The sequence below is a fragment of the Heptranchias perlo genome, chromosome 3 (assembly GCF_035084215.1).
Source record: "Heptranchias perlo isolate sHepPer1 chromosome 3, sHepPer1.hap1, whole genome shotgun sequence".
NCBI lineage: Eukaryota > Metazoa > Chordata > Chondrichthyes > Hexanchiformes > Hexanchidae > Heptranchias > Heptranchias perlo.
The window spans coordinates 53,786,671-53,812,189 of record NC_090327.1 but is presented as its reverse complement, the minus strand read 5'-3'; the positions used below and the strand labels follow the sequence as shown (position 1 = coordinate 53,812,189).

Below are 25,519 nucleotides of genomic sequence, written 5' to 3'. Positions count from 1 at the left end.
GATAACGTAGCAGCAACGTTTGTGGCCACCCGATTTCTTTTTACAAGCAGTGCTGGATATAACTGGATGAAACAAAGGCAGTATATTGAGACCAAAGTTCCCTCTAATTCTTTTTCGGCCATGTGCGGAATGAATTTGGGTTTGTGCTCTGATATAAAGGCTTGTGCGCCACCGTCAAAAAAGATCACAACTTTGAATAGAACATCTTTTTAAGAAAACATTATTCAGGGTATATAACAAACAGAACAAATGTACAAAACAATGGATAATTGTAACAATTTAATGTTATATTGGCTGATAAATGTATATAGTTTATGAAATAGGTTTCTTAAGTTGCAGGAGGATTGAGCAGACCAGTCTAGTTATATTTTATTAAAAATTATCTGATGGGAACGATTCTAATCAGCTAATGACTCTGATTCAAACAGAAATAAATCGTGTGCAATCAGAATTTTAAAATTGAGTCAGAAATACAAAACAGCTTTCAAATCAGTCTGTGAGAATTTGGGAACAGTTTAATTAAAGCTCTCCCCCCCCCCCCCCCCCCACCCCACCCCCACCCACTCCATTGAATCCTCAGCCAGGTTTAAAAAATTATTGCATTACAATTGTTCATCTTGCAGGTCTCATTAGTTTTCGCTGCCTCTATGTAAGGAGGGTGCAGTTTGGTCATGCACGTCATTTCTCCATGTGTTTCCAAAGGTTGAAGTTATATATTTAAGGAAAGGAAATGTAAGGACTTATATTTAGACCGCGCCTTTCATGATCTCTAGACGTGCCAAAGTACTTTACAGCCAATTAAGTACTTTTGAAGGGTAGTCACTGTTGTAGTGTAGGAATCGCAGCAGACAATTTGTGCACAGCAAGATCCCACAAACAGCAATGAGATAATGACCAGGTAATCTGTTTTAGTGATGTTGGTTGAGGGATAAATATTGGCTAGGACACTGGATTGAACACCCCTGCTCTTCAAAAAGTGTCATGGGATTTTTTTTAACGTTCATCTGAGAGGACAAACAGGGCCTCGGTTTAACAACTCATCTGAAAGACGGTACCTCTGACAGTGTAGCATTCCCTCAGTACTACACTGGAGTGTCAACCTGGATTATGTACTCAAGTCTCTGGAGTGGAACTTGAACCCACGACTTTCTGACTCAGACAAGAGAGTGCTACCCACTGAGCCACCACTGACATGAATGCTATACAGAACCGTATGACCACTACCTGTAACAATCCCTAACCAGAGGTAGCATAATTCTATAAAACAATTATTTATTACTAGGCAGCCATTCAGATTTGACTTTGCGTATTTGAAAAGTCCTGTTAAACGCCAGGATTGTTCTAAATGTCTAGTTTAGAGTCTCCCCGCTTGTAGTTCTGTGAATTAAAGGTATCTCACAGGCAGGAGGCTATATCACTCATTGAAGATTCACACTAAACATCAGTTGGACACTAAGGGCACTGTCCCTTTAAGAAGCCAGCAATTCCCTGTACAAATACAGGAGCGTTGCCAACTCCTGAGCGATGGGTTAATGGAGCAGTGCTGAAACTGGGGAACAGCTGGCTTGTGTCACTCAGGATAACCTATTATCTTCACATTCCCAGCCAGACTGACTCAGGACAACTGATCTCTTGCTATTTACTGTTAAACCTCGTTACAGAGCAGCCTGGGTTATCGTGAGACTTCCAAACATGCCTGGGCCGACTCTCCTTTTGCCCAGGCATGTTTGGAAGTCTCGCGAAACATGAGACTTCCAAACATGCCTGGAAGTTCTCTCTCCAGGCATGTTTGGAAGTTTCTCTCTCCCTCTTCTGAATGTGTCAACTCTCAACAGCCGATAGTGCCACAGAAAACCCTCCAGTGCTTTACCCACCAGCGCTTTACCCACCAGCCATTCTCTACAGGTGCACCCAAGCAGTGAACGTCAGCAAGGTATCTGACCATTGAGGACAGACAGATCCAACCTTCTATTATGGCCGTCCGTCCGTCCACAGCTTTCAGTCAGGGTCACTTGATAATGATCACAAAGGGAAACCCTCACCCCGGGACAGTGAATCACAGGCAGTGCTCTCACCACTGATATCAGCTAACTCGACACTGACCAGAGAGCACTGGTTTGGTGCGTGGACGGAATGTTTACGTGCACGGTACACAACAGACTGCTGTGCGGTCGCACAAGTGCACAGCTTAGAGGGAACGGTGATTGAGACAGTGAAATGGGTTAGCAGTCAGTTAGTGATGGTTGCATGTATTGTCGAGAGCTTTGCTGGAAGCTGTATTCTGTGTACAGCTGACCAAACAAAAATATTGTTTGGTATACATTACTTCAGTTTACTAGTAGGCAACCTACTTGCTGCAGAGTTGCACATCACTGGACCCTAGAACAATTTATTTTACTTTATTACTGGAACCCATATCCAAACATTAACACAGGATACTGAGCTGCATATCACATGGTCATTTATAGATGATTTAATAAAGTTACGAACAAATAAAAAAAACTGCTCTACAGCGGACTGAAGAATGAATGTGCTGTGGTACAGATTCTCCAAAGATTCTCTGAGAATTTGCAAAAGTGATGTCACAGTCGACGTAGCAGTGGAGCCAGTGAAAGCTAAAGTAAGTTAATTTAGTATACGCTCTTATAATATTAATTGCTGTTGGTTATCATTGATTGAGAAATAACTATCTTAAAAAAGGGTAAATAAATAGATAATAAATGAGTTAAAGGGGTACTAAGATAAAACATATAAATAACATCAAAGGCACATATATTATATATAAGTAGACTCCAAACATAACGGAGGGACAGCTGAAGCCCACTGCCTGCAATTCCTGCGCCTCATGGGAATTCCAGGATACTTCAGGTGTCCTGGGTGTGTAGGAAGTGTGCAGGAAGTGCCTCCGGTTGCTCAAACTCGATTTCAGGTTTTCAGAGCTTGAGGATCGGCTGGAATCACTGCCGGGCGTGCAGGAGGCTGAGAATTTCTTGGATTGTATGTTTCAGAAGGTGGTGACACCACAGCCACAGAGAGCTCAGGACAGTAAGTGGATGGCCATCCGGCAGGGTAGGAAGAGGCAGCAGTGCAAGAATCCTCTGGGAACGTGTCACTCACTAACCGGTTTTCAGTACTGAATATCGGTGTGGGTGACGACACCTCAATAGTGCAGTTGGGAGCAGGGCACCATGGGGCAAAGTGTAGGAAAGGGATGATTTGGTTGAGGGGGTCAAAGACAGAATCTATTTAGTTAGAATTAAGGAATAATAGAGGAGCTATTACGTCACTGGATGTACACTTTAGGCCACCAAATAGTCGGAAGGAGATAGAGGAGCAAATTTGCAGAAAGAAGCAGTGGTTATAGGGGATTCAATAGTCAGGGGGACTGACAGGCATTTCTGCAATTGCTGACATGAGTCCCGCATGGTGTGGTGCCTCCCTGGACATCACAGAGGGTGCAGAACATTTTGAGGGGGGAAAAGGGACATTTGGGAATCAATGACATAGGAAGGAAAAGGGTTGAGGTCCTGCAGCCAGAGTTAAAGGAGGTAGGGAGGAAGTTAAAAAGCAGGACCTCAAAAGGTAGTAATCTCTGGATTACTCCCAGTGCCACGTGTTAGAGAGTACAGGAATAGTAGGATAAGACAGGTTAATGTGTGGCTGGAGAAATGCTGCAGGAGGGAGGACTTCAGATTCCTGGGGCATTGGGATCAGTTCTGCAGCAGGAGGGATCTGTTCAAGATGGATGGGTTGCACCTCAACAGAGCTGGGACCAATGTCCTCACGGAGAGGTTCGCTAGTGCTGTGTGGGTGGGTTTAGACTAATTTGGCAGGGGGATGGGCACCAGGATGAAACATTAGAGAGGAGAAAACGTGCACAGAAGATTGGGAGAGACAAATAGCACCAGAGTAAAGAACAGTTCAGAAATAGGAGGGATCAGAGAGGGGGGCAAATGCAAGGCAGTCTAAGATGAGTTTGGAGTGCATGTGCGTGATTTGCAGGCACAAGTTGTCACATGGGACCATGACATAGTGGTAATAAGAGTGACCTGGCTCAAAGAAGGGGAAGATTGGGGACTTATTATTCCTACAATGTATTCAGGAAAGATAGGAAACGAAAAAAAGGGGGGTGGGGTATTGATCAAAGAAACTATTACAGCACTGGAAAGGGATGATGTAGTTGAGGGGTCAAAGACAGAATCTATTTAGTTAGAATTAAGGATCAATAGAGGAGCTATTACGCTACTGGGTGTACACTATAGGCCACCAAATAGTCAGAAGGAGATAGAGGAGCAAATTTGCAGGCAAATTACAGAAAGATGCAAGAACTATAGAGTAGTGATAATGGGGGACATCAATTATCCCAATATAGACTGGGACAGTAACAGTGTAAAGGGCAAAGAGGGGGAGGAATTCCTGAAATATGTACAAGAGAACTTTCTTGATCAGTACGTTTCCAGCACAATGAGGAAGGAAGCAGTGCTGGGTCTAGTTCTGAGGAACAAAATGGGGCAAGTGGAGCACGTTTCATTAGGGGAATAGCGATCATAATATCATCATGTTTAAAATAGTTATGGAAAAAGACAAGGAGCAATCAAGCGTAAAAATACTTAACTGGAGGAGGGCTAACTTCAGTGAGTTAAAAGGGATCTTGCCCAGGTGGATTGGAATCAAAAATTGGTGGGAAAAACAGTAAATGAACAATGGGAGGCCTTCAAGGAAGAGATTGTTCGGGTACAGAGTAAATATAGTCCAAGGGGGAAAGGAAGGGCATCCAAAGCTAGAGCTCCCTGGATGACTAAAGATGTAGAGATTAAAATTAAACAGAAAAAGGAGGCTTAAGACAAATGTAAGGATCGTAATACAGTGGAGAACCAAGCTGAATACAGAAAGTACAGAGGAGATCTAAAAAGAAATTATAGGGCCAAAGAGAGATTTTGAGAATAGATTTGCAGCTAACATAAAAGGGAACCCAAAAGTCGTTTATAAACATATAAATAGCAAAAGGGTAGTCATAGGAAGGGTGGGGCTGATTAGGGACAAAAATGATTTTCTTGTGGAGGCAGAGGGTATGGCTGAGGTACTAAATGAATACTTCACATCGGTTTTCACTAGAGAAGAGGATGCTGCCAATGTAGCAGTAAAGGCGGAGGTAGTAGCGATATTGGCTAGGATTAAAGTAGATAAAGAGGAGGTACTTAAAAGATTGGCAGTACTCAAAGTAGAAAAGTCACCTAGTCCAGATGGGATGCATCCTAGGTTACGGAGGGAAGCAAGGGTGGAAATTGCGGAGGCTCTGACCACAATCTTCCAGTTCTCCTTAGATATAGGGGTGGCGCCAGAGGACTGGACGACTGCAAATGTTATACCCCTGTTTAAAAAAGGGGAGAGGGATAAACTCGGCAATTACAGGTTAGTCAACCTAACGTTGGTGGTGGGGAAACATTAAGACAATAATTCAGGACAAAATTAATTGGCACTTGGAAAAGTATGGGCTAATAAATGAAAGTCAGCACGGATTTGTTAAAGGAAAATCGTGTTTGACTAACTTGATTGAGTTCTTTGATGAAGTAACGGAGAGGGTTGATGTGGGTAGTGCAGTTGATGTGTATATGAACTTTCAAAAGGCACTTGATAAAGTACCATATAATAGACTTGTTAGCAAAATTAAAGCCCATGGGACTAAAAGAACAGTGGCAATGTGGATACAAAATTGGCTAAGGGACAAAATGCAGAGAGTAGTGCTGAACGGTTGTTTTTCAGACTGGAGGGAAGTATACAGTGGCGTTCCCCAGGGGCTGGTATCTTTTTGATATATATTAATGACATGGACTTATCGAAATTCATAGATTTTACAGCACTGAAACAGGCCATTCGGCCCAACTGGTCTATGCTGGTGTTTATGCTCCATACGAGCCTCCTCCCACCCTCTTCATCCAACCTTATCTGCAGAACTTTCTATTCCTTTCTCCCTCATGTACTCACCTAGCTTCCCCTTAAAGGCATCTATGCTATTAGCCTCAACTACTCCTTGTGGTAGCATGTTCCACATTCTAACCACTCTTTGGGTAAAGAAGTTTCTCCTGAATTCTTTATTAGTGACTATCTTACATTTATGGCGCCTAGTTTGGGTATAATTTCAAAGTTTGCAGATGACACGAAAATGCAGTAAACAATGTGGAGGACATAGACAGACTGGTAAAATGGGCAGACACATGGCAGATGAAATTTAATGTGGAGAAGTATGAAGTGATATATTTTGGTAGGATGAATGAGGAGAAGTAATATAAACTAAATGGTACAATTTTGAAGGGAATTGCAGAGAGAGACCTGGGGATACATGTACATAAATCTTTGAAGGTGGCAGGATAAGTTGAGAAGGCTGTTAAAAAAAGCATATGGGATCCTAGGCTTTATAAATACAGCCACAAAGTACAAAAGCAAGGAAGTTATGTTGAACCCTTATAAAACACTGGTTCAGCCGCAACTGGAGTACTGTCTCTAGTTCTGGGCACTGCACTTTAGGAAGGATATGAAGGCCTTAGAAAGGGTGCAGAAAAGATTTACCAGAATGGTTCCAGGGATGAGAGACTTCAGTTACGTGGATAGACTGGAGAAGCTGGGGTTGTTCTCCTTAGAGCAGAGAAGGTTGAGAGGAGTTTTGATAGAAGTGTTCAAAATCATGAAGGGTCTAGTCAGAGTAGATAGAGAGAAACTGTTCCCATTGGCAGATGGGTTGAGAACCAGAGGACACAGATTTAAGGTGAGTGGCAAAAGAACCAAAGGCGACATGAGAAAAAACTTTTTTATGGAGCAAGTAGTTATGATCTGGAATGCGCTGCCTGAAAGGGTGGTGGAAGCAGATTCAATCATGGCTTTCAAAAAGGAACTGGATAAATACTTGAAGGGAAAAATTTTACAGGGCTATGGGGAAAGAGCAGGGGAGTGGGACTAATTGGATAAGCTCTTTCAGAGAACCAACAGAGGCATGATGGACTGAATGGCTGCCTCCTGTGCTGTACTGAATATGAAGTAAGATCCCGATCTTTGTCATACTTGGAGATGGGTGGAAGGCAGGAAAGAGTGGGGCCTGCTGCTTCCCTACATGGTAACGGGGCTCCTATTGCATATTATTACAGAACAGTTTCAAAAGCGGCTTTAGTAACCTGAAAGTCCTTTGGTCAAACACGAGTGGTACAAAGAGGACCGAAATTAATTTAAAATTAGTGGTATGTGGGTTAATCACTAATTGTCAAATACTATGTCTCCCAAATCATACAGAAAGGGCATTTTAGCTACTAAGGGTTAGAATTGGACTTATTTCGAGGGGTAGAATAACCTCCATTGTCAGAGGTGCCAATCTTTCAATGGTCACAGAAGATCACATCGCACTACTTGAAGAGAAGGGAGCTCTCTTTTTGTCCCGGCTAACATTTTTCCCTCAACCAACACCACCAAAAACAGATTGCTTAGTGACCTCAGGGCATGATAAAGTCTTTTTTATATATACAAGTTTGTTCTTTCTTCCCTCAATTTCTGTTATGGGATCTTTTCAGTTCCCTACTTTGGGTGCCAACTGCAGAAATATTTTAATGCTGTTTATTTCAGGTTCTACTTTATCTACAAACTTATTTTTCCTTACCGGTGACAGGAAGAGATTTCTTTAACTTTAAAAATATTTTAATATATATAAAGAACAAAAGAAGAAATGTGCATTGCACAAGCGTCCTTGGCGTTCAACTGGAATTCACTCGGTGTCCAAATGAACACCAAAGCTTCATGTGCAATAGCGTATGTGTACTCAGTTTTACAAGACAGTCATTTACAAATAATCTAACCTTTTGCCATGTATTCTGTTACAATGTAAATTGGCTCTTCTGAGACAACAGCGTACAATGGTACAAGTTTATCATGACGCAATTTCTTCATAATTTGAGCCTCTTGCAAAAAAGCTTCTGGAGACATGGTACCAGGTTTTAGTGTTTTAATCGCCACTTTTGTGGTTCCATTCCAAGTTCCTGAAAAATGAAAGGGGATAATATACTGGATGCATTTCCACAATTCAAAATTCAGTTGCAGTGATTCCTTATCTTTCCCAACTTAAAACAGGTATTATGTGTTGTACCAAAAGAAAAAAATAGCCGAATAAACAATTCTCTTTACATGAACAAAACTGTAACCAGACAATTCTACCATATCTTTAGTTATTAACCATAAACTAGTGCTGTCATTGAGAAATGTAGTGCTGAAAACAGAGTGTAATAATATTGCAGCTAAGTTTAGCAAATTTTCCGAAACATATGTTTGAATTGATTAAAAAAACACCCTTTCAGTTAGGAGTTTTTCTGAACATGGAGTGTATTTTTAAGGGGGCTACCCTTACCCCTTCCCATAAACTTACCCATCCAAACTTCACCAAAACAGCCCTGTCCAAGTTTAATTTCCAGACGTAAGGAATCCCGAGGAATTTCCCATGCATCTTTAGCCAGTCCCTGGGTTTGTGGTTTCACAGTAGGGCACACAGTAGTTAATCTATGGCACAAGCCATCTGCATGATCTAAAGAAATTAGTAAAATACAGTTTCACTAACAAGTTAACATTTTGAAAAGTGAAAGTCACAAACCAGTTACATTAAAAAGATGGAATGTAGGTAACATACACAAACATTTTGTAATACTACTACCCATCAATTAAAGATTTTATCCTTTTGGATTCTGAATTTGGTGACAAATTTTAAACTGATAAGGTACATGTCATTTCTTTATGATGTAATACCTCCTGGCTATAATGAGCAGGTAGTTGAAAATCATTTTTAATCCCATCCTAGATAAATTTAAAAAAAATAAAAAATTCTGAGTTTAAAAAATAACCTGAGTCACCTATTCCAATTACAATGGAACAGTCATTATAAACCAGACCATGCTATGATATATTGGAATGTTGTGCTTGAATCAGTTGGAGGCAACTACGGAAATAATTCAATATTCTATAGAATCATGGCACATTCATGAAGCACTACTGGTAGAAAGAGGCTTCTCTATACATTAACTCAGGCAATGTAGTTTTTTTTTTAAACATGTAGCACAAACTAAAACTTCACCTTGCTCTTGAGTATGTGCTTACACTTGAGAGTGAATGAAATGAAAGAATGAAAATCATGAGAATCATCACTTTTCAAATAGTGCATGTACTTCTGAAACTCAATTATCTGAACCTTTTTGAGAGGGAGGTACCTGTGTAGTGTTTCACCAGCTTCTGTAGTGACTCGAACTGTGCTCTTGTTGTAATGTAATAACCACCGCTGTCAAGTTTTCTGATTTTGTAGTGTTTGACATTATCACCTTTTACTTCATCCCAATCTCTTATTGAAAGGGAGTATGCACCTGAAAGATAATTTGGGAAATTTTAAAAATCATGATTCCATTTTTAATAGGTTTAGTGCAGACTCACATCTCCATTTTCTGATTAGCTCAGGCTTTCTACTGTGACAACCAAGCAGATAGGAGGATAAATATTTTTAGCTTCCCTTCAGTCAATATTACAGTTCCACTTCCGCTTGATTGGCACCCCATCCACCACCCAAAACATTCGCTCCCTTCACCACCGGCGCACAGTGTCTGCAGTGTGTATCATCCACAGGATGCACTGCAGCAACTCGCCAAGGCTTCTTCGACAGCACCTCCCAAACCCGAGACCTCTACCACCTAGAAGGACAAGAGCAGCAGGCATATGGGAACACCACCACCTGCACGTTCCCCTCCAAGTCGCACACCATCCCGACTTGGAAATATATCGTCGTTCCTTCATCGTCGCTGGGTCAAAATCCTGGAACTCCCTTCCTAACAGCACTGTGGGAGAACCTTCACCACATGGACTGCAGCGGTTCAAGGCGGCGGCTCACCACCACCTTCTCAAGGGCAATTAAGGATGGGCAATAAATGCTGGCCTCACCTGCGACGCCCACATCCCATGAACAAATTAAAAAAAAACTTCAATGTCAACACCCAGCCCGGGAAGTACAGAAAAACACAAGAGGTAGGCCCTAACTTACCAGGACAGCTAAACTACAATTTCTTCCTTTGCAATTCTTCACCTTCCTAACCACGTCACTGTCAGCACTGCCGCAAACTACTGGCCATTTGTGCCCCGAGCATACTGTTGCTTGCACCCTGACTCTTCGCTCGCTGTGAGCCTTTGTTCTGATCAGTTGATTATCTCTTCTCCCCTCACCTTGAACACCCTCCTGCTCACTCCAGAGCCTCCTCTCCGTAAACGTTAATCAATGCTATCAGAAGATGTACTAATTATTCTTAAACAAGTGTTTTTGCATTACACATTTAAATGTATAGTAACATTTCACAATTTAATAAAAATGACTAATATACAGGAATACAAGCTGGAAAACTCTAGTATTAGTTTGAATTTTTAATTATACCCCCCCCCCCCCCCCCAGTTTTTCTCTCCTCCTACACCCCTCCCCACACACGTATGTGTGTAGGGTATATTGGCTGGCCTGCCAGGTGACATGCTCAAATAGTTTGAAAAGAATGTTATGTCGAAATCTTGTAAAGTCAACATGAAAAGGTGTCTGCCATCTTTGTAAACAATTCCATCAGTATGATCTCTACAATCCTACATGTGCAAATAGGAACAAAAATTGTCTATTCTCATCAGAAACATCTCAAATGTGGTGAAAGTGAATAGATTCTCAAATGTGGGACTGCAGTGATGCCTCAACAGAAGAAACAATCATGCTCAAGTTAAAACAATGTTAACAAAAATGTAACAACGTGTTCGTAAAATAATCAAAAATATGTTTTTTTTAAAAACGAATTTCATTTAACCAAGACAACAGAAGCAGATTTAAGGGGAAAACCAGGCTCTAATTTATAGTTGCCAATTATTTTTAAATTCATCAAACTAAGATCATGGCAGTCACTCCCCAAATAGTTAGAAAATACTTTTTACTTCTCTTTCCCACCCTCTGCCTCAGTTCACGATTTCCACACAATTTATATTTCTTACATAACCATTTCTCTGTACACATATTCACCATTTGCTTCACAAAAGCTCTTGCATAATTGTAAGACTTCTAGATTATTTACTGCCCTATTAAACACTTAAAATAAAATAATTCTTACCCTTTGTGGTTTCACTCTCTCGAACTAAGAATGTGCCACGTGGATTTCCTGGATGTAACAGCAATCTCTCTGCATCCTTCCGACCCATTTTACCAAAATACCACCTAGAAACAAACCATAGAAGGAATAAAAGAGTACTTTAATTGAGTAATGCTGATTTAAAAATGTTGACATACACTTTTTAACCAAACCAAACATGAATCCAAAAAACAGGAAAAGCATGATACAGGCCTTAAAGCAGTGACACAAAGAACTGTGCTGTTGTCAGATTTCAATTTTGAAAAAAATTTTGCATATCAGCTTGACCACATAAATCGGCCAAAAAAACAACGAGAACTGTGCTAAGATCAAGAACCAGTCTCGGGTGAGTGAAAAAGCAAAGGAATGAGGGATTAGAATGGCAAGAATGAAGAACTATTGAAAAAGAACTCAACACTGCAGAAATACCAGAGACTAAAGGTGCATTTACACTAGTGTAAAGTGGTATCATTTGCACCATCGCTGCAGTTATAAAGGTAAGTTCTGCAAGACCCTGAGCTCACACGCAACCAGCTGAGGTTGTAAAATTGTTCACCTGCTGCAGCAGGAGCTAGAACTCAAGTATTAAAGTGTAGCCTTTTTGTTTTTGCTGTGCCATTGTAAACAATCATGCAACTTTTCGATCACCATCAAGTTTGCCCTTTTATGGCAAGCTGCAGCCCTTTAAGAGCTGTTCCTTTAGTGTATTTTGTGATTCCTAACCAAGTGTACTACAGGCCAAGCTCTCTCGGCAAGCTTTTCCTGTGCCTGTAGCTTATTCAAGGGGCTGAGCTTATAATTGCAAAATTGGGCACAGTATGGTCCTGTACTACAGGCACACACACATAAAAAATCACTTTTGCAAAATTGAGATTATAGCGTAAATGCAATCTGATAAAGTGGAGGGAGTTTCACGCTTTGTTTTGGAGTCAGTTTGGGCCTTAATTCCAGATTTACATTCCACAAGTTTGTTGTCTGTGCCAAGCTGAAACCGTTGTGCACCAATGCTAAAGTTATAGTGTAAATGCAGTCTTAGAGACTGGTAAAACAGAGAAACTGGAGAATGTGCACATGAACAAAATGCTTGGAAAACATGTTGGTGAGTTGTACATTTTAAGGGTGGGGTGTGGGGAGAGGTGGTGTCATGTATCAATATATAAAACTGGGAACGAGTTATTGCCAACCGGTGGCTGCAAAATAATATTTGTAATCTGGGGACAAAGTGTTCGTTTGACCTGGAAGTGTCAAGGGATGAGTAAATCTTGTACTATAGTTTTAAAAAGAGGTGGATGTGGAAAGCCTGTTGCTTTGTGTGTTTCAATTAAATAGCTCATACAATTCTCATAGGTGTTGCAAGGGTGACAGGATGGGATAAAACAGCTGTGTGGAATTCAGATGACCAGGCCACTGGCAATGTGTCATACCAAGAAAACCGCAGAGTACAGATAACAATGATTTTGAATTGTATTTGGAACAACTAGAGCACTGAATGGTTGCAAATGATGGCAATGACGGAAAGGCCAGTGTTTGCTCATGCTAATGGCCTTGACATTATGGCTCCTCCTTGTGCTTACAGAAATTGTTCAGATTTCACAAATTTAACCAAAATGAAGGGAAACTGCTTTCACTTGCTTTAAAACATCTAACTACTTATTGTGAATGTTTCTTTTTAAATAATGCTCTGTGAGATGGTTGTTTGTGGGTTGAGGAGTGAATCCATTCAGAAATAACTTGAATTTATATAGCGCCTTTAACGTAGCAAAACGTCCCAGGGCGCTTCACAGGAGCGATTATCAAACAAAATTTAACACCGAGCAACATAAGGAGATATTAAGAAAGGTGACCAAAAGCATGGTCAAAGAGGTAGCTTTTAAGGAGCATCTTAAAGGATGAGACAGAAGTAAAGAGGCGGAGAGTTTAGGGAGGGAATTCCAGAGCTTGGGGCCTAGGCAGCTGAAGGTACGGCCGCCAATGGTGGAGCGATTAAAATCGGGATGCGCAAGAGGTCAGAATTGGAGGAGCAGAGATCTTGGAGCGTCCCATGTTCCGAAGTTGTAGGGCTGGAGGAGGTCACAGAGATAAGGAGGGGAGAGGCCATGTAGGGATTTGAAAACAAGGATGAGAATTTTAAAATCGAGGAGATGCTGGATCAGGTGCCGATGTAGGTCAACGAGCACAGGGGTGACGAGTGAACGGGACTTGGTGCGAGTTAGGAAATGGGCAGCAGATTTTGGATGAGGTCAAGCTTATGGTGTGTGGAATTTGGGAGGCCGGCCAGGAGAGCATTGGAATAGTCAAGTCTAGAGGTAACAAAGGCATGGATGAGGGTTTCAGCAGATGAGCTGAGGCGGGGGTGGAAACAGGCGATGTTACGGAGGGAGAAGTAGATGGTGTTGGTGATGGAGTGGGTATGTGGTCGAAAGCTCATCTCAGGGTCAAATAGGAAGCCAAGGTTGAGAATTGTCTGGTTCAGCTTCAGACAGTGGCCAGGGACAGGGATGGAGTTGGTGGCTAGTGAACGGAGTTCGTGACAGGGACTGACGACAATGGCTTCGGTCTTCCCAATATTTAGTTCAAGGAAATTTTTGCTCCTCCAGTACTGGATGTCGGCCATGCAGTGTGACAAATCAGAGACACTGGAGGGGTCGAGGGAGGTGGTGGTGGTGGTGGCGAGGTAGAGCTGGATGTCTTCAGCGTATACGTGGAACCTGATATTGTGTTTTCGGATGATGACACTGAGGGGAAGTATGTAGATGAGAAATAGGAGGGGGCCAAGGATAGATTCTTGGGGGACTCCAGAGATAATAGTGCGGGAGCAGGAAGAGAAGCCATTGCAGGTGATTCTCTGGCTACGACTGGATAGATAAGAATGGAACCAGGCGAGCGCAATCCCACCCAGCTGGACGACGGAGGAGAGGCGTCGGAGGAGGTGGTCAACCATGTCAAAGGCTGCAGACAGGACGAGAAGGATGAGGAGGGATAGTTTACCACGGTCACAATCACATAGGATGTCATTTGTGACTTTGATAAGGGCCGTTTCAGCACTGTGGCGGGGCAGAAACTTGATTGGAGGTATTCAAACATGGGAGTGCGAGAAAGGTGGGCACGGATTTGGGAGGCAACAACACATTAAAGGACTTTGGAGGGGAAAAGGAGGTTGGAGATGGAGTGGTAGTTTGCAAGGACAGAAGGATCAAGGGTGGGTTTTTTGAAGAGGGTGATGATTACAGCAGATTTGAAGGGGGGCAGAAGCTCTTGACAAAAAGAGACTTAATTATTAAGCCTGCCTGTGACACTGCCCTAGCCGTGGAAGTGACAAATGTAAAAGAATTATCAGGAAATGCAATTGCACCGGCCATTAGAGTTAATAAACTAAATTGCTGCTTCAGGAGTGAGAGAAATGGGTACCACGGTATCTTTGCATGCAACTTTCATTAAGAAAGACAGATTTTTTAGAAGCGTGGAAAGGGGAAAGTACCGTGAAATAAATAGAATCAAGCTGTAATCATCATGGGAATTGCCTCCCAGGATTGCAAATTTAAGGATGTAAAATGCCATATATGATCAAAAAATGGACATATAGCATGAGTGTTGAAAAACATAAAGACCCCACTACCAATTCAATATGAAGCAGGTGAGGATTTTCTGGCAGTCTGCACTATGTATTTGGCCAGTTTTATTTGCGGGGCGGGGAAGGAGAGGAAGAAGAGGGAGGGAAGGAAGGGGATTAGCAGATTTAACAGAGCAAGATCAAAAGTACTTCTAATTTGGGTGGATAGCCATTCAAACTGACTGGAGGTTTTTCCCTTGTCCCAGGCAACTACTACCAAAACCAACAAAATCGTTTGGAACTTATTTGCTTCTTATACAACAGACCTGAGTAAGTAACCTCGGCAAATGGACCACACTTCACTGCTGTAGAATTTGCCAACTCGGGACAAAATTAACAGTCACTTGGACAAGTGTGGAATAATTAAGGAAAGCCAGCATGGATTTGTTAAAGGCAAATTGTGTTTAACTAACTTGATTTGAGTTTTTTTGATGAGGTAACAGAGAGGGTCGATGAGGGCAATGTGATTGATGTGGTGTACATGGACTTCCAAAAGGCGTTTGATAAAGTGTTGCATAATAGCCTTGTCATCAAAGTTGAAGTCCACTGAAAAGGGCAGTGGCAGCACGGATATGAAATTGGTAAGTGACAGGAAACAGAGTAGTGGTGAATGGTTGTTTTTTGGACTGGAGGGAGGTATACAGTGGTGTTCCCCAGGGGTCAGTATTAGGGCCATTGCTTTTCTTGATATATATTAATGACTTGGACTTGGGTGTAAAGGGCACAATTTCAAAATCCGCAGATGACACAAAACTTGGAAGTGTGGTGAACAGTGAGGAGGATAGTGATAGACTTCAATACGACAGATAGGCTGGTGGAATGGGCGGACACGTGGCAGATGAAATTTAACACAGAAAAGTGCAAAGTGATACATTTTGGTAGGAAGAACGATGAGAGGCGATATAAACTAAAGGCTACAATTCTAAAAGGGATGCAGGAACAGAGATATCTTTGAAGGTGGCAGGTTGAGAAAGCAGTTAGAAAAGCATACAGGATCCTGGGCTTTATAAATAGAGGCATACAGTACAAAAGCAAGGAACTTAAGATGGACCTTTATAAAACACTGGTTCGGCCATAACTGGAGTATTGTGTCCAGTTCTGGGCACCGCACTTTTGGAAGGATGTGAGGGCCTTAGAGAGGGTGCAGAAGAGATTTACTAGAAAGGTTCCAGGGATGAAGGACATCAGTTACGTGGATAGACTGGAGAATGTAGGGTTGTTCTCCTTACAGCAGAGAAGGTTGAGAGGAGGTTCGATAGAGGTGTTCAAAATCATGAAGGGTTTAGACACAGTAGATAGAGAGAAACCGTTCCCATTGGCGGAAGGGTCAAGAACCAGAGGACATAGATTTAAGGTGATTGGCAAAAGAACCAAAGGCGACGTGAGGAAAAACTTTTTTTTTAAACAAAGCAAGTCGTTAAGGTCTGGAATGCACTGCCTGAGGGGGTGGTGGAGGCAGATTCCATCATGGCTTTCAAGAGGGAATTAGATAAGTATTTGAAGGGAAAAAATTTGCAGGGCTACGGGGAAAGGGCGGGGGAGTGGGACTAGCTGGATTGATTTTGCAGAGAGCCAGCACAGACTTGACAGGCTGAATCGCCTCCTTCAGTGCTGTAACCATTCTATGATTCATGAGACTAAATGGAATTAAAAAGTAATTTTGTCTCCCCATGCCACCATACCTCAAATGGGGTTTTGGAAAGGTCTTTTCAACCATTTAAACAAGCACTTTAAACAGATACTACATTCTGTCGAGATGAAAATTAAACTGTTCCTGCAGCAGTTGGTAAGCCTTCTACTGTTGCACAGAGGCACCCTGAACTCAAATGGGCCATTGTCGCACTGAATTATTTTTAAAAGTGCCAGCCGAGGATCCATTTCAGCTGTTGAAGCCTGACTTGGCCAATGTGATAGAAGCAAAACAACAATGTCAGAAGGCTCTTCGTAGCATAGGTCAAGTGATACTTAAATGAGTGCTACATCAGCAAATGCGAGTGAAAAACTGGAGGGAAGGAACATGCTGTCCAGGGAGTCACCCCAACTATATCCATTAGTGTAATTAATGCTTAGCTACGAGTCTATCCAAAGCAATTTGTCACCAGCACTTGGAAGGACTGAAGGAACCAAAAGCAGAAGGCATTATGCACTGAAACTACAGAAAGAAAAATTGAACTAAGGCTTAATGAGCATATTAGTGGACTTACAAATGCAATGGGGAAGGAGTATAATGCAATGTGTGTAAAATGAGGTAGGGGGTCATTGCAGTCTGGTGGTTAGAAAGTAATTGTTTCTAATGTGGGGAGGAAGCACTAGTTTGACCTTGAAGTGTCGAGGTAGGGACTGGTAGAAAAAGTTATCCAATGATAAAAACGTTTTTGGTTGCCGCCTTGCATATCTGTTCGAAGCAGATGTTTGACATTTATATATGTGTATGGAAAGTACTGATGACCAGGTAGAGCCAATTAAAGTACTAACCAATCTGATGTAATCACTTATCTAAAGAATTTTTTTATATATATAGCATCTTTTCACATCTGAGAAACATCTCAAAGTGCTCCTCACAAATTTAGAAACCATACATTCAGTCCCTTCATCCAAGTCATTGATATAGATTGTAAATAGTTGAGGCCCCAGCACTGATCCCTGTGGCACTCCACTCATTACATCTTGCCAACCTGAAAATGCCCCATTTATGCCTACTCTCTGTTTCCTGTTAGCTAACCAATCCTTTATCCATGCTAATAGGTTACCCCCTACACCATGAGCTCTTATTTTGTGAAGTAGCCTTTGATCTCGAGGGCAATTAGGGATGGGCAATAAATGCTGGCCTCGCCAGCGACGCCCACATCCCGTGAAAGAATTTTTAAAAATGTGGCACATTGTCAAACACCTTCTGGAAATCTAAGTATACCACATCCACAGGATCCCCTTTATCCACGTTGCTTGTTACTTCCTCAAAGAAATCTAATAAATTATTCAAACACGATTTCCCTTTTGCAAAGCTGTGTTGACTCTGCCTGATTGCATTGAGATGTATTAGTACCAATACATCTACTATCTCTGCAGTCACTTCTTTTAAGACCTTAGAATAAAGTCAGTCAGGACCTGGGCACTTGTCAGCTTTTAGTTCTATTAATTTTTTCAGAATCCTTTCCCTGGTGATTGTAAATGTTTTAAGTTCTTCCCTCTCTTGATTCAGAGTTATTTTTGGCATGTTATTTGTACCCTCTACAGTGAAGACAGATGCATTTTCCTTATTCTCCATTATTAATTCCCAAGACTCACTCTTTAGAGGCCCAATACTCACTTTACTTACTCTTTTCCTTTTTAAATACCTGTAGAAACTCTTACTATCTTTTTATATTTCTAGCTAGCTTTCACTCGTACTTTAATTTTTCCCTCATTATTCTTTTAGTCATTCTTTGCTGTTTTTTTATATTCTGTCCAGTCTTCTGACCTGCCACTAATCTTTGCAGAATTGTATGTTTTTTGTTTCAATTTGATACAATCTTTAACTTCCTTAGTTAGCCACGAATGGTACGTCCTTCCCTAGAGTCTTTCTTTCTCACTGGAATGTATCTTTGCTGAGTGTTATGAAATATCTCATTAAATGTCTGCCACTGCATCTCTACTGAAATATCCCTTAACATAATTTCCCAGTTCACTTTAGCCAGCTCTGTCTTCATGCCCTCTTAATTGCTCTTATTTAAGTTTAAAACACTAATCTCCTCTCGCTCAAATTGAATGTGAAATTCAATCATATTGTGATCACTGCTACCTAGAGGCTCCTTTCCAATGAAGTCATTAATTAATCCTGTCTTATTACACATTACCAGATCTAGAATAGCCTGCTCTCTGGTTGGCTCTAGAATGGGCTGCTCTAAGAAACTGTCCCGAAAGCACTCTATGAACCCATCTTCCAGGCTACCTTTGCCAATCAGTTTCTTCCAATCTATATGTAGATTAAAATCACCCATGATTATCGCTGTTCCTTTCTCACAAGCCTCCATTATTTCTTCCTGTATTCCCTGTCCTACAGTGTGGTTACTGTTAGGGGGCCTATAAATTACTCCCACAAGTCACTTCTTGCCTTTACTATTTCTTATCTCTACCCAAACTGATTCTACATCTTGGTCTTTAGAACTAAGGTCATTTCTCTATTATACTCATGTCATCCTTAATTAACAGAGCTACCCCTCTGCCTTTTCCTAGCTTCCTGTCCTTCTGAAATGTCAAGTACCTTAGAATATTCAGGTTCCAGCCTTTGTCATCTTGCAGCCATATCTCTGTAATTGCTATCAGGTCGTACATATTTATTTCTATTTGAGCTGTCAATTCATCCATTTTGTTACGAATGCTACTCACAGATACAAAGCCTTTAGTGATATCTTTTTACTGTTTTTGCAATCTCAAGCCTTATCTGTTGGCGCACTCTTAAGTTTGCATGCTCTGTCTCTTCCTGCCACTCTCTGATTATCATTTCCCTTATTGCTACCTTGCTCTCTTGCCTTGTCGTCTTTCTTTAATTTATCATATCTTCCCTTACTGGATCCCTCGCCCCCACTATTTAGTTTAAAGCTCTCTCTACCGCCCTAGTTATACAATTCACCGGAACACTGGCCCTAGCACGGTTCAGATGAAGGTCATCCTAACGGTACAGCTCCCACTTTCCCCTGTACTGGTGCCAGTGCCCCGTGAATCGAAGCCCATTTCTCCCACACCAATCTTTGAGCCACGAATTTAACTCTCTAATCTTATTTACCCTATGCCAATTTGCCATGGCTCAGGTAATAATCCAGAGATTATTACCTTTGAAGTTCTGCTTTTTAATTTAGCCCCTTGCTGCTCATACTCCCTAAGCAGAATCTCTTCCCTCATCCTACCTACGTTGTTGGTACCTACGTGGACCACGACAACTGGATCCTCCCCTCCCACTGCAAGTTCCTCTCCAGCCCAGAGCAAATATCCTGAAACCTGGCACCGGGCAGGCAACACAGCCTTCTGAACTCTTTTCTCGGCTGTAGAGAACTGTGTCTATCCCCCTGACTATACTGTCCCATACTACCACTACATTCCTAACTCCCCCAAAGGTTAATGACCCTCTGTGAAAAGAAAAACTCCGGACATCCAACCTGGTTTGATGTTTATGTAACTTGTACACATGTACCCTCGTTCTCCTTAACCTACTTGATTCAAATAGTCATTTACAAGGACATAGTCTGGTCTCTTCATTATTTTAAATACCTCAATAAAATCCCCCCAAAGTCTACACCCAGCTCTCAGCCTATGGTGACAACTAAGGGGTATTAAAGTACTTTGATCAATCTAGTGGCCCTCCTTCGAACCTTTTCCAGGATCACTATATCACCCACCATGTGAGGGAACCAAAACTAGACACAGTATTCTAAATGAGGCCTAACCAAACAAATTCCCACAAACAGCAATGAGATGAATGACCGGATATATTTTTGGTGGTGACTGAAGGATGAGTATTAGCTAAGTCACTGGACGAACTCCCTGCTTTTTGAATAGTGCCACGGAATCTATAATGCCCAATTGATCAGACAGACAATCTAATCTATCTAATGTCTCATTTGAAGGGCAATAACAATGCAGCAGCCACTCAGTACTAGATTGAAGTGTCATCTTAAATTACCTGTGAAAATCCTAGAATGGGATTTGAACCCAGAACCTTTTGAACCAGAGGAGAGACTGCTATCAGCCGACACTTAATTCAGTTCAGGCAAGTTCAGCAAATTATGGACAATAACTAAAACACCAATTCAAGTATTTAGGAGTTTGGACCACACCCAAGAAGTGGCCTGTGTAAACTGGAGGCACTCTTTTGGACATATATGCCAGCCTAGCTGCATAGTGGCTCTAACACAATTTCCCAATACACACAGTGAACACTCTCCCTCATACCTTAATTAAGGTCACGCAGTTCCATTTGAGGTAAAGTGTTCCCATGCTTCACTTTAAAATAATAACGTGTATGTACACACAGATAACCAGCTCCTCTCTCATGCCCTTCTGATTTATCATTGTTTTTAAATAGAGGACTCCATGAGATCTGCTGTAATCTACCCACGTGAACGTGTCATATTAAACCCTGAATGCGGCACCAGAACTCACTGCAACTATGGGATAAGGAGGAATATTTATTACGTGTATTTATAAAACCATTAGGTTACTTTAGGCTCCTTTTAGTTAAAAGCATTTTAGAACTAGAAAAGTGAAAACGGATCACAAAACAGCAAGAGACATACTGGGAAGAAAGAGCTGCAACAGTGGGAAGGATTCATCATACTGGGTAACTAATGAAAAATCTTGAGTCATCTGCCAACCTCCTTTCTAATAAATGTGTTATGATCCACAATTGAAAAAAAATTGAACAGCTAGTAGCAGACCTCAAATGGTGGAATTTCAGACACCAGCATCAAACTTCCTGAAAGATTTGAAACATAGAACGAGGTCTTACTCTTCTGCTTGGATGGAGTCAGCAGGAGCCACATAATTGCTGGGAATGTAACCTTTTTTTCCTGTAGTGATAGATCGGGCTTCCCACCAGTCTCCTTCCCTGTAACATCACAAGAGCAATAAATATACCATACTATCTTAATGGTCATGCAGTTGGTCATTCGGGGATATTGCAATACATTTCAGATTAAACACTTTTCAGAGAAGAACTGAAGTATCGATCTGGAGTTTGAAATCATGTCAAAAAATGTTTTAAGAAAGGAGAAAGAACATGCATTTATATAGCATCATTCATGTCCTCGGGTTGTCTCAAATATTCTGCACCCAATGAATTACTTGTTACATGTAATCACTGTTGTTTTTATAGGCAAACGCAGCAGCCAATTTGTACACAGCAATGAGATGAATGATCAGCTAATCTATTTTTTAGTGATGTTGGTTGAGGGGTGAATGTTGGCTAGGGCACTCGGAGAACTCCCTGCTCTGCCTCAAAGTAGTGCTATGATGCCCAGTTGAACAAGCAGACATCTGATGGTTTAACATCTGATCTGAAAAAGGTACCTCCAACAATGCAGCACTCACAGCATTGTGTCAGCAGCGGTGTTTTCTCCCAATTATAAAATGTGTTAAAATCCATGAAACTTTAATATGCTTCTAAGCAAAGAGTTACTTCGGGAAATTGGAATAGATTTTGGAAAACACTCCAAGTGCGTCAATATTAAAGAGAAAAAATGTGAAGGCTGAAATACTGGTGGCAAGTGATCACTTTTTTGACATGTCTACCATACATATTCACTCAAATTCATGGGTCATATTAAATAAATGAAGCTGCTGTGCCCTACAGATACTACAATTTATTTTACAGAACTATTCAAATCATGGTACTTGCAGTATAGATTAGGTCAGTGGTTCTCAAACTTTAAGGCATAGCTCACTGCTGAGTTGCTAACAGTGTCCAGGTGGGGCATGGTAAGTGGGCAGGAAAAAACATTGAACGAAGAAGTGGTTAAAAAAAATCCATGAGATTCTATTTGCCGCTATGCATAGATGAATATTGGTCAGTTTCTAAACAATTTAAATGTAGTGCATAGTGGCCATATTCTCCTACTAAACCCAACTCAAAATATGATGCACTCCAGCAAAGCAGTGCAATCCCATCAAATATAGCACATCACCTCTTTAAGAGTTAGCACCTCCTTTAAAAAGCGTAATGCCTTTTCTAGAATGACCATGAACGAACAGCCAAAATTGTTAACATTTAAATCAGATCTGTAGAATAGCGTACCTAAGAAGTTCATTGCATTTGAAAGACATTCAGTTAAATAAATTTAGACTGTAGAAGTTCCTTGTATATTTGCGTAATAAAAATTTAAAAATGATATACAAATTAAATCCGCTGTTTAAGATTGTAATTTAATGGAAATGTGTATAGCTGCAAATGGTTATACTTGAGTGCTTGGTAAGATATACATGAATGAAAATTAAAGCAATCTAACAATCAGATAAAATTCTAATTATAAAATCTTATGAATCCTACACTATTTCAATAAATAAGATTTTCAATTTTTGTTTTTAGTTTCCCTCCATTCATATACTGTAATTTCTATCAAAAAATAACATCTATCTAATGAAATGAATTAATTTACCAATATCAATATGCATAACTAGTGGGGCTTGAGATGCTATGGGACTTCTTTTTGGTGGAGCGTGATTATGAAAAGTTTTAGTGTTACTGGTTTACGGTCTTTCAGTGTGGCAATTTCATCAATGCTTTTCAATTCATACAAAGGAAAACAATGATGGGGGATGCTTATAAGTGACTTGCAGCTTTAATGTAGCATAGTGCTTAATATTTTTGAGTTGATCATCCTAAGCTTCTAAAAAAACATTATACTAAACCTGCGCAGGAAAAAAAAGATCATTTGTAATAATAAACTACAGAAAGCTTAGAAACTATCATTCATCTCCAAAAGTCCAAAATACTTACGTATTGTTTATAATCTGGAATCTCTCACCCTTTTTGAAAGATAGATCTTCTGTTGTTCTCGCTTCGTATTCGTATAAGGCCACAAAAATAGTTACTCCACCTTTAATAAGATGTATAGACTGCAGTTACTACCTTTTTTAAATTTGCAGTTTTCAAAAATTAACACCTTTAACACTGATAACTTAAATTAAAACCACAACCGCTTTAAAAAACCTGTATGAAGAAGAGGAGATTTATACAATGGATTTTGTTCCTTGTGCTTTCCTGCTTCAGTTGCACACACAGGGCAGTGTGTGTCACAAAAATGGCAACAGCCAATGATAAGAACATTGGGACCAGCTTTCGGAAGGCACACATCTGTGGGACTAGATTGATCTTACCACCCTCCTCATTCTATTGACCCAAAGAACAAACAGAGCTCCCCACTAACAGCTAAATGTGAAAATTAGTTTTGGCTGAGATATGAAGCTAGAGGCCCTCAGCTATGCAGTATAGATTTCATTTTCAATTTAAGCAACTTCACTTACAATATAATTACATATGAGTGAAATAGTAAGGATATATATGTGATTAACAAACTGCAGATTACCTAACCGTTGCATGTTGAAACAAATAAGTTACGGTTTAAAAGAAAAATTATATTGAGAAGTCATTTGAAGGGACAAAGCCAAAGTTGAAAAAAGTAAGAGATAAGTTAGAAAGCCGTGACTAGATGATACCACGCCTGAGTTTTAAAAGCTTTACGACTGTACTACAAAGAGAAATAAGAAGTAAAGAGTTCAGGTTTTGGGAAGGAATGAGTTACAATAGGAGATTGTGCAATAAGTCTCTATTTCAACAGTGAGGATTTAGGGTAGAGGAAGTGTGTGCACAATGATGCACTTCTCACGTGCAGAGGCCATCTCGGAGCATTTTACAATGAGGATTGGGATACGGTGGCCGAGTTTGGAGAAACGGCAGATAAATAGAGAGGCTAGGATGAGGAGGAGGGTTTCAAGGAGGATTTTTAATTCAGGGAGGGAGATGGCAAAGTGGAGGAAAGTGGGTGGAGAATTTCAAAGTGCAAGAACATAGTATCTGAACAAGAGACTGCCAATTGTGAAGTGAAAGAAGCATGGAATGAGAAATCCAGTTTTAGAGGATTGATGGGTCCATGCATGGCTGTAAAGTTAGAAGATCACTAAGGTAGGGTGAGACAAGGCTTTGGAGTGATTTGAAACAAGGATGAGGATTTTCAAATCAACGTGCTAGGGCACAGGGAGCTTGGAAAGTATAGGGGTGATGGCAGTATGGAACTAAAGCTTGTGTAAAGTTGATATGGCCACTTAGGGCTGACCTTGAAGAAGTCAAGCTTGGGGTGATGAAGGCACAGAGTAGGGTTTTGGCAGCGGAATGGGAGAGATTGGGCAGAAGAGGTCAAACTTTGAGGTTGAAGCAGACCGTTGTAGTAAAGTAATAAATGTAGGAGAGGAAGCAGAGTGCTAGGTCGAGTAGTAGCAGGGTTAGGAAATTCCTGGCTTAGCGTGAGATGGCAGCCAGGGAGTTTGGTGAAACTGAGATCAGAGGCAAGGAAGTGCTGACAGGTGCTAAGGAGAGTGGCCGTGATCTTGCCAACATTCAAATGGAGGAAGTGTGACAAGAGGCTTTAGACCAGCCTCCTAGATATGGGGGTAATAGTCAAGTCTTCGACAGACTTGGGCTTCATAGATGGTTAAGAGGTTTGAGGGATAAATGTTTGGTATGAAAAAGGAAAGAGCTTCAGAAATAGAGATGTGGGATTTCAATTTAAAGTCAGAGTAGATAATGAAGCCAAGAATGCTGGTAGATTGAGGAGGATTAAGGGTGAAGCCATCATGAGTTAGAGATGGTAGCTATTGGTTAAACTTGCAAGACATGAAGAAACTGTGGCTGAAGAATTGAAAGAAATTAGATTTTCATTGTTTCAGAGAAGGGGGTGGGTGAGACCAAGAAACTGTGATATCAATCTTACACAAGCTTTAGTTCCATACTGCCATCACCTCTATACTTTCCAAGCTCCCTGTGCCCCAGCACTTGGTTTGAAAATCCTCATCCTTGTTTCAAATCACTCCAAAGCCTTATCTCACCCTACTTAGTGATTTCTAACCTTACAGCCATGCATGGACCCATCAATCCTCTAAAACTGGATTTCTCATTCCATGATTCTTCCACTTCACCATTGGCAGTCTCTTGTTCAGATACTATGTTCTTGCACTTTGAAATTCTCTACCCACTTTCCTCCACTTTGTGAGCAATAAGGATGTA

General features: G+C 41.0%; 1 protein-coding gene across 1 annotated transcript in view; it reads right to left on the bottom strand.

The window, feature by feature from the left end:
• The window catches only part of yes1 (YES proto-oncogene 1, Src family tyrosine kinase), an 87,266-nt gene that overhangs the window by 5,234 nt on the left and 56,513 nt on the right, over nt 1–25,519 (bottom strand). Inside the window, exons 3-8 of the mRNA XM_067979726.1 lie at nt 23,237–23,336; nt 21,251–21,349; nt 11,142–11,245; nt 9,234–9,383; nt 8,402–8,557; nt 7,839–8,018 (exon numbers count right to left, since the gene is read on the bottom strand). Of these exons, the coding sequence (XP_067835827.1) occupies nt 7,839–8,018; nt 8,402–8,557; nt 9,234–9,383; nt 11,142–11,245; nt 21,251–21,349; nt 23,237–23,336 (789 nt within the window). The remainder of the gene's footprint in view (nt 1–7,838; nt 8,019–8,401; nt 8,558–9,233; nt 9,384–11,141; nt 11,246–21,250; nt 21,350–23,236; nt 23,337–25,519) is intronic.